Source organism: Amphibalanus amphitrite, unplaced genomic scaffold (assembly GCF_019059575.1).
Source record: "Amphibalanus amphitrite isolate SeventyFive unplaced genomic scaffold, NRLGWU_Aamphi_draft 000071F_arrow, whole genome shotgun sequence".
Classification (NCBI taxonomy): Eukaryota; Metazoa; Arthropoda; class Thecostraca; order Balanomorpha; family Balanidae; genus Amphibalanus; species Amphibalanus amphitrite.
The window spans coordinates 457,437-472,359 of NW_024881567.1; the positions used below are offsets into that span (position 1 = coordinate 457,437).

General features: G+C 46.4%; 1 protein-coding gene across 2 annotated transcripts in view; it reads right to left on the bottom strand.

Moving 5' to 3' along the window:
* Nucleotides 1-14,923, bottom strand: part of LOC122379089 — a 178,139-nt gene that overhangs the window by 131,904 nt on the left and 31,312 nt on the right. Inside the window, exon 2 of one of the 2 annotated variants that reach the window (XM_043361019.1) lies at nucleotides 11,067-11,222. In XM_043361019.1, coding sequence (XP_043216954.1) covers nucleotides 11,067-11,190 — 124 coding nt within the window. In that variant the 5' untranslated portion in view covers nucleotides 11,191-11,222. The remainder of the gene's footprint in view (nucleotides 1-11,066; nucleotides 11,223-14,923) is intronic. The other variant, XM_043361020.1, reaches the window with a different exon arrangement.

Sequence of the window (14,923 nt, forward strand, 5' to 3'; positions counted from 1 at the left end):
TCAATTATGCCAGATTTGGCGTATTTGATGCCAATTCGGTTTCATAAACCTGGAGACCGGAGTAATTCACGCCATCGAAATTACGGAGCTTCATTCACGGCAAATGCTCGATTCCGGACCAATTGATGCCATTTGGGTTTCATAAAAAGACGTAATTAACGCCAAATATTTTATCAAGTTCTTGATATCAGTGGTGTAAACCACTCACAAAAATGTTGCGTGAATTTGAATTAATGTGAAGATTCTAAGCTAATTTTTAATATATTTTATAATGTTGAGCCCGGTGAGGAAGAAAGAACAGATAAAATGAGAAAAAGAAACTGCAAATATTCTGTACCAGTCGCTTTTTGTGGCCACTATCGGAATTTTGTTTATTTTATTCGCCGCGCCGCGCCACTTTCGTAGTTAGGCACTTCTGCTTAGCTGGCTTTCTGCTGTTTTCAATATATTGATTTAATATTTGTATTTTGTATTTGTATTTATTCAACAGACCGTCAACAGGCACTTGACCCACTAAAAGACGGAGTCACAAGACTAAAAACAATAAATATGGCACACACAGGCAGCATACACACGCCGGGATAAAAACGCAGATACACATGTAACTAAAATAGAAAACAATGAACAATATAATGAAATAGGCAATGAAGTGAAAATATGAAGAAAAAAATGTGTGAACGACCACTGAGCCTAAGTTTTAACCCGCGCACCGACGGGGGTCTGCGCCAACTTAGTACCGACGGGGGGGGGCGGATGACCGCCCCCCCCTGAGATCTCGAGAACGAAGGAAGATAGCGACAAGCGGTAAACGGCATCGGATACGCACGGACAAGGTCTACAATTTTTACTAAGGTCATTTTCAGGTCAGGTCAAAGATGACGTCACAGGGGTCGAAAAAGTCAAAATGGCGGCGCTAGATATGGAGAGGGTTTTTCTCGAATAACTTTCGAAGTAGTCAAGATAGGAACAAACTAAGGGCATCATCGTGATCCTCTCGTCAATCCGCATCGAATGATATATATGTTGACCTCGAAAGGTCAAGGTCAAAGGTTGACCTCAGGTCACGTGACCTCGAGGTCATCATGTATATCATTCGATGCGTCTTGACGAGCTGAACACAATGAGACCATCCGCGCGGCTGTATCTTGTTCCTGTAAGGAGCTATTGGCAAAAAACCTTTGGTGACCTTTGATGACGTCACATGACCTTACAGCTGCCCAACAGCAAAACAGACCTCAAGGTAGTGAAGGTTGATCGTATGTGAAGTCATTTATGGTATATGGGGCCATTCCGACCCGTTTTAGTGGTAAAAACAGGGAGTTGATTTTTCCCCCATTGACTTATAATGGGGAGGTCGCGAAATTGACCTGACCTTAGGTCACCGACATCAAAATTCCGAGATATACAAATTGTAGCTACTAATGACCTAATAACATCCTGCAACTTTCAAAGGCCTCCGACATCTACTGTAGCTCTGGCACGGCGACAAAGTTGCAAAAAAGTGACTTGAGGTTGGGTCATTCAAAGTGACCTGGTGACCTGACCTTAAAAGTTAGGAGGTTCAAACTTGCACACCATGTGTAAAATTGATGAGAGAATAGTCATACAAAATTTCGCGGCGCTACGCGCCGCGGTTTTCCCGCTATCCGCGAAAAACCTCAGGGGGGGGCGGATATCCGCCCCCCCCGTCGGTGCGCGGGTTAAAATCCCATGTAAGGTGGGAAAGAAATCATGATACAAGGTAAACCAGAATAGCTGAACAAACAGTAAATATGAACACAGAGATAAACGAGGTATAGGTACTTTAAAATCACGTAAAAAAGTATAAGGTGAAATGAAAAATATAAGAAAACATTAAAAACAGACATATTTAAAATCATAAAAATATAAAATCAATAAGAATCACCTACCAACAGTGACTAGTAGCCCGGAGGTGGTGGTAAGTTCGCAACGTATTTGATAACATGAGCTTTGTACACAAAAAAGCTGGTCGTGAAAAAGTCGTCTTTGGAATGAGCGAGGAATGAGTTTGTCTCTCTCGCGACACGACAGACCAACCCGTTCTGGACCGTGCTGATTCGGGCGCGACTCTCAGCAAACAGTGCTGCAGTGCGCGTCGGTCGGATAGGCACGCGTAAGGGGAATCGGGATAAGAGTATCTCAGAGTTCAGTTTCTCGGAGAACAGACCCTTTAGGAACGGGAGGTCGTGTTGGGCTATTCGAGAGGAAAGGAATGGGACACGGAAATGCTTGGATAAATCTGGATAGGTAAGTGATGGGCAAGGATTGTTGGAGTGGTGGTTTAACCAGAGGAGAAACTTGTGCTGAATCCGATCGACGCGAACTGTGTGGGAAGTGGCTGCGCCTGCCCAAATGACCGTTCCGAACTCAAGGACAGAACGTACGTTTGCGAAGTACGCAGCCAACAGAGATTTCGTATTGAATTTGGCTTTTTTAGATCCGGTTTGAAATGAGCGAATGAGAAGCCCGAGAGACCGGTTGGCTCGGGCAGCGATATGGTTTATATGGTCCGAAAAGGTCAATTTTGAGTCCAGAACAATGCCGAGATCACGAATGCTCTTGACGGACTCGAGACTAGTGCCTCCGATGCTATATTTCACTTGAATCGGCTGGCGCCGAAGAGTGGTGGTGAAGGCCTTGCATTTAGACGGATTTAGAGTTAAGACCCATGTGACGCACCACTCCTGAAGGCGATACAGGTCGTCCTGCAGGAGCCGCGCGTCAGATGAGTCTTTGATTTTACGATATACTTTGAGGTCGTCAGCGTACAATAGACAGTTCGAGGTCAGGTTGTCCGGAAGGTCGTTAATGTAAAGAGCGAATGCCAAAGGAGCCAAAAGTGACCCTTCCGGCACGCCGGAAGTGACAGAGATCCACTCTGACGTTTTGCCGTTCACCACGACTCTCTGGCGCCTTCCGGAGGGATATGAGGCAAACCATTTGAGCGCTGACTGTTTTAGGTGGTATGATTGATTGAGTTTGTGAATCAAAAGCCGATGGTTGACACTTTGGAACGCTGCCGAAAAGTCTGTATAAATGGCGTCCGTCTGAAGTCCCTCCTGCATAGCTTCCCACGCCGAGCACAGATACACCGCTATGTTTGAGGTGCACGATCTCCGAGGAACAAAACCATGTTGTTCTGAACATAGAGCCGAAGACACATGTCGGAAAAGTTGATCATATACTACTTTTTCAAAAACTTTTCCAAAGAGAGAGATGAGACTAATCGACCGGTAGTTCATGGGATTCTTTTTGTCTCCTTTTTTGAATAAAGGAATGATATTTGCCTCTTTCCAGAGTTCTGGAAAAACACCGGAGTCCAAAGAGTTGTTAAATATTTTTGTAAGTGGGACGGTCAGCTGGTCTGCACATTCTAGGATGATTTTTGCGCTGAATAAAGGATGGTTATCAATATCAATTTTGTTTTTTCATAAATAAGTTTTAAGATTTAAATTAAACATAATTGTTTTATAATTTCTCGTAAAAAAGTAAGTGTTGACATGGAATTGTAGTTTGTAGGACGCTTGATAAATTACGGTAACTACGCAAATGTGCTTAGTTACGGAGGTGTAAACAATTCCAGTTGTGGCTTTGTGAAACGGCTTCATTTGCGCTCCGTAGTTTGAAGGGGTGTGAATTACGGAAAGGTGTAAGTTACGGCAGAGCTTTATGAAACGAGGCCCAGGGCGCGGTTTAAAGGGATTATCAGGGTTTAAAAATTGAAAGGAATCGGCATGAATTTCCAATCAATGAACTCCCCAGACTCTGCCGATTCTAAAGATATGCATAAAATGTAAATCGGTACCAAAATTTGCGAGATATAGCCGTTTCAAAATTGACAAAATTGTACTTACTCACGCAAAACAAGTACTTGGGCGGCCAAGTTGGCCCATCGCAAAAATGTAAACAAAGAGCAGCCTTGGGAAATTTCGCCAAGGCCGCCGCACCGCACTGGCGATTTCCACAAGACTGTTTTGTTTTTGTCTGTTGTTTTTAGGGCCTTGCAACAAGATTTCAGTGCTTGGCATTGAATTTGGATATGAACAAATTGAAGATTTGCTTTTCAATAAGACAGCAAGAGTTATCAACATTGCCAAAGTTATTATATGGGTGTGATTTGAATAGCTTGTTTGCTGATCATCAAAATCTAGATGTTAATATCATTTAAATGTCAACAATTTTCAAGGGTAAATTTGAGTGTTTTATTTCAATAAGTTGAAATGTAAGTGCATCAGGCACAAGAGCTAAGTTTCAATCTGATTTTTTTGTCAAGAGTGGTGAATCTAATGTAACGTCTTGCGAGAAAGCTTACCTAAGTGACTGAAGAAAGCGCTACAGTTTTTCAAAATCAATGTTGATCTGTTTTTTCGAACAACAGGTTGTACAACATGATGTGACATGACCTCTGTGCCCTGTACGTCACCCCTGCTGCTGCAGCAGAGCCCCGGCTTCAACTATAGTTTGTTATGGGTGGGCTCTCCGTGAACGTCTTGGTGCGTTTCTACATATTGTTGCTGTGAAAGGACTGTACATGAAAAAATATGTAACTTGTATTATTGCCCTGGTACCTACTTAATGTATATTTTTGTTGTTTAGGAGTGATAAATGAATATATTTTGAGGAAAATTGAGTCATTTCAGTTTTAGTTTGTGGAACAGAACAGAAGAAGCTGATGAGTGTGGATCATGTTTCAATTGAGAGAATCATCCTCAGTTATCTACATATAAACATGTTTTGTAAGCTCCTTGCATTTTGCCAGCTTCTACTTGCTAGTCAAAGTTGTAAGAAGGGTTAGGGAGAACAATTGGTACACATGTCACCATGTGCAATCACCAAACGAATGAACGTGAGGGCCAAGTCCTTCACACAGCATGGATACTTATAGGTACTGCACTAATGTATAATGTTCATTATGTTCATATTAGCAACTCACCCAGGCAGCCTGCCTTGTGGAGTATTTCTGAGTTTAAGATTTTGCAAGACTCACACTAATCAATAAGGTAAATTATATTGATATGTATGGATGAACAATGTGCAAAGGGGTCGCACGTGCCTGCTCAGTGCTCAGCAATGGATGCACGTGCCTTCTCAACAATGGTCGTGCTTGCAGGCATCTCCATGGACGAACAATGTGCAAAGGGGGGGGGCGGGGGGGGGGCGTGCCTCCGCGGCCGCCTGTTGGCTCAGCCGCTGCTGCTGCTTGGCGCCGCTGCTGAGCGCTGCCGGAGACGCCGCTCGCTGCCGGAGCTGCCGGAACAGTCACCGGAGCTGCCGCCCGCTGCCGGAGCTGCGGGAGCCGGGCCCGCCGCCCATCTGTCAGGACCGCCGACGGCAGCACGCCCGTCTGTCAGTGCCGGCAGTGGACGCGCGCGGGTGCGGGCCGGGTACGGACGCGCGCGGGTGCGCGCCAGGTACGGGTGCGCGCCGGCTATGGACGCGCGCGGGTGCGCGCCGGCTATGGACGCGCGCGCGCTTGCGTACCGACGATGGGCGCGCGCGCGTGTATGCCGACCATGGCTGCCGCCCGCTGCCGGAGCTGCGGGAGCCGGGCCCGCCGCCCATCTGTCAGGACCGCCGACGGCAGCACGCCCGTTGGGTAGGGTCTGTCAGTGCCGGCTGCGGACGCGCGCGGGTGCGCGCCGGGTACGGACGCGGCGTTCTCGCCGGGTAAGGACGCGGCGCGCGCGCCGGCTATGGACGCGCGCGCGCTTGCGTGCCGACGATGGGCGCGCGCGCGTGCATGCCGGCCATGGCCGCGCGCGTGCGCCCCAGCCATGGACGCGCGCTAATGCGCGCCGGCGATGGGCACGCACGTGCCTGCTCGGCAATGGATGAGCGACGAGCGTGCCTTCTCGGAAATTCAAATGAGTATACATGCAGACATCTTCATGGATGGACGCTTTCAATATGTTCAATGTGTTGAAACGGATCTGAGTAAATTGGAGAGAAACTAGGATAGTTTTAGTCCTGCTCAACTGGTTCTGCCAATAAGTACAAACACCACCTTGCTGCCAACTGCTTACCAAATACCGCATCTGTTGTACCCTTGCATGATGCATATGTACATACGGAAACAATAACAGTCTGTTGAAATCTGAAAACATGCACTGCTGAGCACTGTGGATGAATCTGTATGAACCGTGTGGCCCAGCGAAACCTTCTGGACCAGGTTATAATTGACAGTGAATTAGTAATCAATCCTTGCGAAGAGAAAATAGATGATTGTGCCTTAGATGAGCATAATGAAGAAGCGTTCCTGAAGTTGAGTTAGTGGCTTTCCATCATCCATGCCAGATGGCCAAAACACACCATTTCAATACTGTCCCAAAAATATATTTCAAAACACTTATTGCATGGCTATACACACCAGCTTACTCGGTCACCACACTCAAACCAAGGCCAGTAGTATAGCAGGCGTCACACTTGTTTTTTGCAACCATGAACGAACGAAGAGAGGCGCTGTAGGTTAGGTTGTAGGTAAGGTTAGGTTTGGTTCGGTAAGGTTGGATGACAAAGCAACTCTGGGTATAGCGCTTCTCCTTGGTTGCAAAAAGAAGTGTGACGCCTGCTTTATGACTACCCATATAAGTAGACTCAAACACAGTCTACTGATACAAACGTCACTGGTCTCAAGTCTGTGCTCAATGCACCAGCTGTACACTACTCACAATACGTAAGGACTCAACGTCAGCCACCAATTTTCTACATCAAATTCACATCAGGTTTTCAAAGTAACAATGTATGTGCCACTTCTGTACTTTGTGCTACAAACACAGAATAAATGATATCAGTCAGCAATGCATTGCTCATTGTCAGCCAGTCTGCAAAGTCAGTCCGCAGGCTTTGCAAGTAAGTGCAAAGTCTGCGGAGATCAGTTACTTTACACACCACCAATATCATGCTGCAATGTGCTCAAAATATGCCCATACACCAACAACAAAGCACAACCATGAAGCACCACTGATAACACTTAACCTCAAAGCACACAACATGATAATTTATTTATTTTGAGTACCTACAGAAACAGAATGTCTCAAGGCCACTCGTGCTCACTCCGAAATCTGCCAGTCGCTCAGCCTTGAACATTGACATTATTTCATCTGAAATCTATTTTCTTCACTTGATCAAAGTTGATCTGCGTCATACATCTTACAACGGATGTCTCGAATTATTGGTAACGTTCAGCACTTAGCATTAACATTACGAATGATAGGTAACTTTGGTTCAACGTTCCATCCAAGCTTCTTCATTGCTGGAGCTATATCACTTTCAAGTTTAATTGCTTGAACTACGACATTCTTGAATTACACTCGGGATGAGCTTAGTTTGAAAGCACACAACATAATTTTTTAATTATTTTGATTTTTGATAACCCACAGGATATCTAGAAGCTACACGCACTGGCTACAAAGCCCACAAGTCTTGAACATTCAAATATGAATAGGAACAGCTTTGTTTCGCACAGATTTCGCACATGGCGGGATGGCGCCATTCCGTCCAACTCATACAGCCTCAGAAATTACAACAACACACTTAACTTACGGAATATCCGTCAAACAAATCTTATTTACGACGACACGAGCCAATGCTAACAACGCTTGCCAGTTGCGCTAGAGATATTGGAGTGGAGACGTCAGAGAAAAAAGTCTTTAGATTTCTCCCATTTCCCCACGTAACGTTGAACGGCCGTTGCGGCCTTATCTGGTATGCGACGGCCTTATCTGGCATAAAAAATATCTCTAGAAGTCTCTAGCTAGTGTTAAGCCTATGGAATTATAGGGAAATGTATCCGAGTACTTGGTACTGCCTCCTCCAGGTACTGGCTGGCAGACGGATCAACTTTGGAGGCCCACCATTTGGAAATTAGGCAATTTTGAGACGAATGACTTCGGATTGGGGCCTCAGCCACCTTCTTCTACACGTTTCACTGAGTAACTCCGAAATTTCGGAAAAAACCCTGATAATACCTTTAAGACATGATAATCCCATTGTCGATGGTTGTTGACAGCCAACCCATATTGTACTGGGCGGATCAGAGATAATGCCTGAACTTTAGCAAGCATTATTGGTCTGTCATATTGTTTAGGAATATAAAATAGTGATGGAGGTCATTGAGGATATATGATCTTTACACTACGGGAATTCGCCGGTGAAATTACTACGGCCCATAGGGGCAGCGCAGGAACTGTTGTTTTACCATCGCACAGTAGGCGATCTAGGCGTTCTAGCGCTTCAGGGACCCAAGATACCAAATTGAAAAATATAGCCGGACAATGGTTTAAAATTTTGGGACATGCTCCCAAAAATTCAAAAAGCTGATATTTCTAGAAAAACGCAAAAAAATCCAAATTTATTTCCGAATTTCGAAAAAAACGGAATACATGTGATAGTCCCCACGCTCTTCTATCTACATACCAAATTTTAGATCGAAGCCTCCTTTTTTGGCCAAGTTATAACGAAATAAAAACTGTTCAAAATTGATGACGTCAAATTTTTTAACTCAATTTTTAGCAATTTTAGACCATAAAGCGCAAAACAAAGACCACCATTGAACTACCCGTGACGAGCTGCATCGAATCGATACCCATTTTATGCAAAATATCAACTTTAAAATTTGGCCTAATTTGACCTGACCTTGACCTGACCTTTTTTTCTTTTCTTTTATAAATTTAGTCCGAACCTTTTTGATGGGAAGGATTCACAAGGACAGAGCCACCGCTAAGCGAAGCTTGTTGCGGTGACCCCGCCCTCTACCCTCCGATCGCGCAATTCCAGTTCTATGGCAGAATTTAGAGTCCAAAGTTTAACGTGCGCACATAGCCGCGCACGGCCGGTCCCCTCACCGACTTCACCTGGCTACGGCCTGCCACCAACCGCAACCATACCTGTCAGGAGGCCCATAAATGTCAAGCGCCCGTTGCGCTTCGAACCCGGACTGTTGTTGTAACCGGGAACGCGTGCTCTCACCACGCGGAGTCCAACGCCCTACCAACTGAGCTACGGGACCGGGACCTTGACCTTAACTTCACCAGAACATAATCTTAACTGACCCCAAAGGCTGCTTGACCCACATAATCGCATTTGGCATATAAAATGGACCACAAAACATGCATCACATGATATTTTCATATTGTGACCCTCAGTGACCTGACCCCTATGAGCTGACCTGGTATCAGTGACCTCAAATAGCAAAATATGTGTTTGAAGAACATTTCCTAATCAATGATTTTCAATGAAATGCATTTTACTCTATTTTACAACGCGTTTCTTGAAATGGCTGTAAACGGTGAAAATTCGACATTTGACCTGACCTGTGACGTTATCGGTTTGACCTAGGTCAATGAAATTGGGTCACAAGGTAGTTCCCTGTTGGGGCTATCCAACACCGTTTGCTGCTTGTCGCTAAGTTGCGTGGTTCTCGAGATCTTAGGGGGGGGGCAAATTGCCCCCCCCCCCTCCCCAGCAGGGAAGTTGCTCGGCAGAGCCCAATGGGGCGCGAGTTAATAGGTTGTTCCAAAAATAGCATCTTTCTTATGAAATATTTGCGAAACTCTCAACCTCAACCCCATTAGTACCGGGCTCCTAACGACGACAAAAAACGTCCCTACCCCCGTCAGCGTGGGTTTATCATAAGGATTTTTAGTAACTCAAAATGAATGACCTTTTCCTCGGATATAGAAAGTTTAAATGTCGAAAATGATGTATTTAGGTGAATTTTCACCCACAGGGCATCATCAGACAAGCAATCGTCACAATTTGAAAATCAAACATCTTTCAGTTGCCGAGCCATAAATGTCACAGTCAGTTAATATTTTTAAAGCTTAGCGTGAAAACCGTGCTATACGTCCCTCCCATGAAATGTAGCAAAAATAATACATTCTATCACATGTAAACATCATTGTACAAAATGGCATGCAGGTGTCCGAATGAAACGAGACGTACACAATATGCACATGAGACAATATGGAAGATATTACAGATGCAATACCTATTAGTAACTACCTACCTACCTCCGCCATTATCTAAGGCGGAGGTAGGTAGGTAGGAGGTAGGTTAAATCTAAACATCTAAGGATGTTTAGATTTAATTTGCAATTTGAAGCTGAAATGATGAAATCAAATTTTTATCTTACATGTGAAACAAGCCGACACAACTAAATAAATCATAGACTTCGAGCGCAACTTAACGACTATGTATGTGCCTATATAGTCTCGGATTTTGGGTTTCAGACCTGCACTTAACCCTAACCCGCGCCCCGCTGGGCTATTCAGCCATACGCGCCCTGCTGGGGGGGAGGGATTCTGCCCCCTGCCTAAATTCCGAACCGATGGTCGTAGAAAGACGGGGAAAACGGAAATCGAAAGCTCTCAACAAGGCAGATCTAAAGAGCCTTTTTTTTTTTTTGCTTAAGGCGGATGCATTTATCTGGAGTGTTTGCATTTTTCCTTAAGGCTTACCCCACTACCCCCTATACAAAATGTATCTGTCGGATTTTCATAATTGTGGCCTAAGGTCAGGTCAATTTTACGACCTCTCCATTATAGGTTAATGGGAGAAAATTGAAATGCGCCTCTTTTGGACGAATGTCGTTCTTAACCTTCTCAAGCATCGGTTCATGGGTAAACATGACACACTGAATCAGAAAATTGCCCCTGTCACCCCTCTGTGTGCCCCTGAGGTCATCTCAGGTCATGACAGGTCACCAGCAGTTTTTTTGCTATGACTTTTGATAGAGACGTCCTAGAGCGGTGAAAACACGTCAGATGGGTTCAGCTCGACGATACAGATCGGCTGATATGCAACATGACCTTTTCCTGTCAGGTCATAACCTTGACCTGAGGTCAAATTCTCAAAATGACCTTTCAAGGTCCACCTATAGTCTACTCGACGAGAGGAACACGATAATCAGAAAAGCGGTGCCGCTGAAAAGGGAAATAGCCCAATGGTCGCCTTTGATGTCTGGGTGGCGGTCTGGCCGCTGCGCGCTGGCTGCACTGGCCCGTGCCGGTGCGCGGTGGCATCGCATCCGCTCGGCTGAGGCTCACCCGTGCGGCGCTCCAAGGTGACCAGATCTCCGTGGTAGTGACGGGAGACGGCCAGCGCCCGCGGCTGCTCGGCCGTCGCCCCGCTCAGCCCAAAGGCGACCAGAAGCAGCAGCCGACACGGCATCGCGGCGTCAGCTCATCGGCGGCGGCTGCGGGCTGCGGAAGAGACCGGAGGCGACCGTCAGAGCCACCGGCGCCAGACCAGCGCACGCCGGTGCACAGTGGGCCGATATGCCATTCTAGCGCGACAGGGCCTGAATCTTCGAACGGAACCCCTGGTTTTTCGCGAGTAATTCCCGTAAAAAGCGGCCGATCGCAACGAAACTTTCAGTACCCTCGCGATTACTACTTTTACAGCTAACCTGAAAATTTCATGACCCTGACCTTAATGATCTTTGACCTGTGACCTTCTTTCGAGACCATGTTTGGCCGGAATCGCGATTCAGCGTATGTCGGCTCGCATTAGCCGCGGGTTTCCAGTCTTTTCTTGGTTTAAAGCGTTAATACATGGGATATTATGTTGCTCCCATGCATTAGGGTGGGTGTCAAGGTCACCAGAAGGTCAGGTAAGGTCATTGACCTATGATGACCTTGGTTTACTTTTTCGAGTTTTACATGTTTCTAGGCTAGTTTTTGGAGCTGAATTCGAATCTAGCAACCATTTGAACATTTACTATGTAGCTTTGGTGCCTTCTTAACATGTTGCAAAGCTGTCAGAGGCGGTTGCCACCTACTGCAAATACCCGGCAAAACCCTTACTGGTTGACCTGACCTGACCTGACCCGACCTGGCCTAAATGTATGAAGACATCATCTATGATCGTAAATAGCATTATATTCGTGATCAGCACCAAACAAAAAAAAAACGAACAGCAGCCACCCTTTACGACGTTCTAACAGGTCCCGATTTTCCCGACTTTTGGGTCATTGACCTGACCTGGAAGGTCAACCAATGACCTAGGACCTTACAATTGGGTATCATCAGCTTCCTCTTGTCACGGGCAACACGCTCGTCTTTTCTGCGAAGCTCTAGCTCGATCAGGGGCGAAACGCCGGGGGGGGTCCAACGGACCCCTTCTATACGTTCGCGGCTGGAAAAACACCACTAGGGGCGGGGGTTGAGTCAAATCTGAGGGTTTATTTCAGAAAGACCGCTAAAAGAGCAATTGAATGCACTTTTCCGCGAAAATGTAGCTCTATTGGTCCCCGAGGTAAGGGCCGGTTTTCGAGAAATGTTGATATATGCAACATTTTACCTTTGATGACCTCTGGTGACGTGACCTTTGACCTGACCTAGAAATGACTAATTACTCCATCTGGAATTTCGGGGCTCTTTCGAATGCCACTTACTACGTGTCGCTATGTGGCCCAAGAACCGAGTTAGAAGGGGAGTGTTCAATCAACACCTCCCGGCCTGGCGCGTTTGACGCCGAGCACCGGTCCGGCGCGGGTTGATGTTTGGCTGCTACATCCAAAGTCGCAAAAAGTCGCAAAAATGACTGTTGGATCTTGTAGTGCAATGAATCATTGACATGTAGCAAGATTTTCGAAGCGGTACTCCGCGGTACTTTTTTTAAAGTCTATTTGTGTGTGACATCAATTATGCGAAATTATATTTTCGTCTTTAAATCTTTGCGGTGCCAATACGTCATAACCAAGTGAGAGTTCGCCATTTTCATGTGGTTATGTGTGTTCTGCAGACCCGGAGCTATCGTTTGATGTATATAAATGTGGAATTCCTCCTCAAATTGTGATTGTTTTCGTGGATCAAAGAAACGTTGTCGAAGAGTGCGGGGGACGAGTTTGGTGCAAACGATTCCGAAGTTCGTGTTTAAGCTGAGTTTTCGCCATGAAATAGCAATTGTGTTGGAAAACAAAGACCACAGCAATGTAGTATGATCATTTTTAAACAAATTGGTATAGGTTTCATTGCACATCCACAAAGTTCGATTTTTTTACCCATATCGTGCTAGGCCTGGCGATCGGCCCAGTGTGCGGTGGTCAGCGCGCTATTGGCGTCACCTGGTCAGGGGGAGGGCCAGGCCAGCGCGCCGTGGGGCCTGGGGGGTGGGTCGCCGGTGCCGTTACGGGCCGCCCGATGTGTGTGGGGATTGTTTCCGCTCAGTTGTGCGGTGCTGAGCGGCCAGCGCCGACTGCCGGCGCGTCTGACGCGGCCGACCCAGTCGGCTGTGACGGCTCACTGAGCCGTGACGGGCCCCGACATCGGCCGGCCGGCCACAGCCGCCACACGGAGCTCGCCCAAACCGGACGCACTGCAGATTACCGAGCACCTCAGCCAACCAGTCAACGGCCCATGTCATAGGTAGGTATACGTTTACAGCCCGTTCGCTGCTAACTGACAAGAGGACGGCCAACACGACAGATAGGTCCATACAGCCGCTCTCACTCACTTCACCAACGCTATCAGAAGTGGCCTTTTGAGTAAGTGATATCTGGCAAAATGACACCATTTAAGTGGCTTTTCTATATGAACTGGGCCCACCATATATAGGCTTCAAGCCCTCCCTAACGAACTTTTTCGGCTGTTTATTGTTGTCTACATGTACGGTTGATTTCAACCAAATTTTGACACAATGAGTTTCAGAGGCCTTCTTATTTTCTACTCATATGGTCTATTGACAAAATGTCAAAATAAGTAGCCACTTATTATATAGCCACTTAATTATAAACTGGTAAAAGTAAAAATTGATCGAAAAACTCGGCAAAAAACTCGGAAAATAATGTATCCAGCAAACAATTGTCACCTAGCCAACTAACGCTTTTAACCCTATTCCTGGCGGGGGGGGGGCCTCAGGAGCCCCCCCCCCCTGAGGTTTTTTGGTTATATCTCCCAAACGCGTTGAGCTAGGAAGCTCAAATTTTCTGACTTTTCCTAAAAGGCTTCTACGCAACATGTCTGAAAATTTTGAGTTGATCTGACCTCAGGTCAGGTCACCAGAGGCGGTTTGGTGACGCTACCTCAGAAAAGTTTGCAATCACGCCAGAGCTAGAGTTTTTGACCGATCAATTTCTTCTCTTCAGGGTTTAGTTAGGCTACCAGTATGTGCAATTTGTATATCTCGGAATTTTGATATCGGTGACCTAAGGTCAGGTCAATTTCGCGACCTCCCCATTATAAGTCAATGGGGGAAAAATCAACTCCCTGTTTTTACCACTAAAACGGGTCGGAATGGCCCCATATACCATACATGACTTCATATACGATCAACCTTCACTACCTTTAGGTCTGTTTTGCTGTTGGGCAGCTGTGAGGTCATGTGACGTCATCAAAGGTCACCAAAGGTTTTTGGCCAATAACTCCGTACAGGAACAAGATACAGACGCGTGGATGGTCTCATTGTGTTCAGCTCGTCAAGACGCATCGAATGATGTACATGATGACCTCGAGGTCACGTGACCTGAGGTCAACCTTTGACCTTGACCTTTCGAGGTCAACATATATATCATTCGATGCGGATTGACGAGAGGATCATGATGATGCCCTTAGTTTGTTCCTATCTTGACTAATTCGAAAGTTATTCGAGAAAAACTCTCTCCATATCTAGTGCCGCCATTTTGACTTTTTCGACCCCTGTGACGTCATCTTTGACCTGACCTGAAAATGACCTTTGTAAAAATTGTAGATCTTGGCCGTGCGTATCCGATGCCGTTTACAGCTTGTCGCTATCTTGCTTCGTTCTCGAGATCTCAGGGGGGGGCCGAATCGGCCCCCCCCCGCCAGTTTCTTGTCCCGGCGGAGCCCGCCAGGAATAGGGTTAACCCGCGCCGGGCCGGTGCTCTGAGATTCCGCGCCGGGCCGCGGGGGGTGTCTGAACACCCCCCCCCCCCTTCTAACTC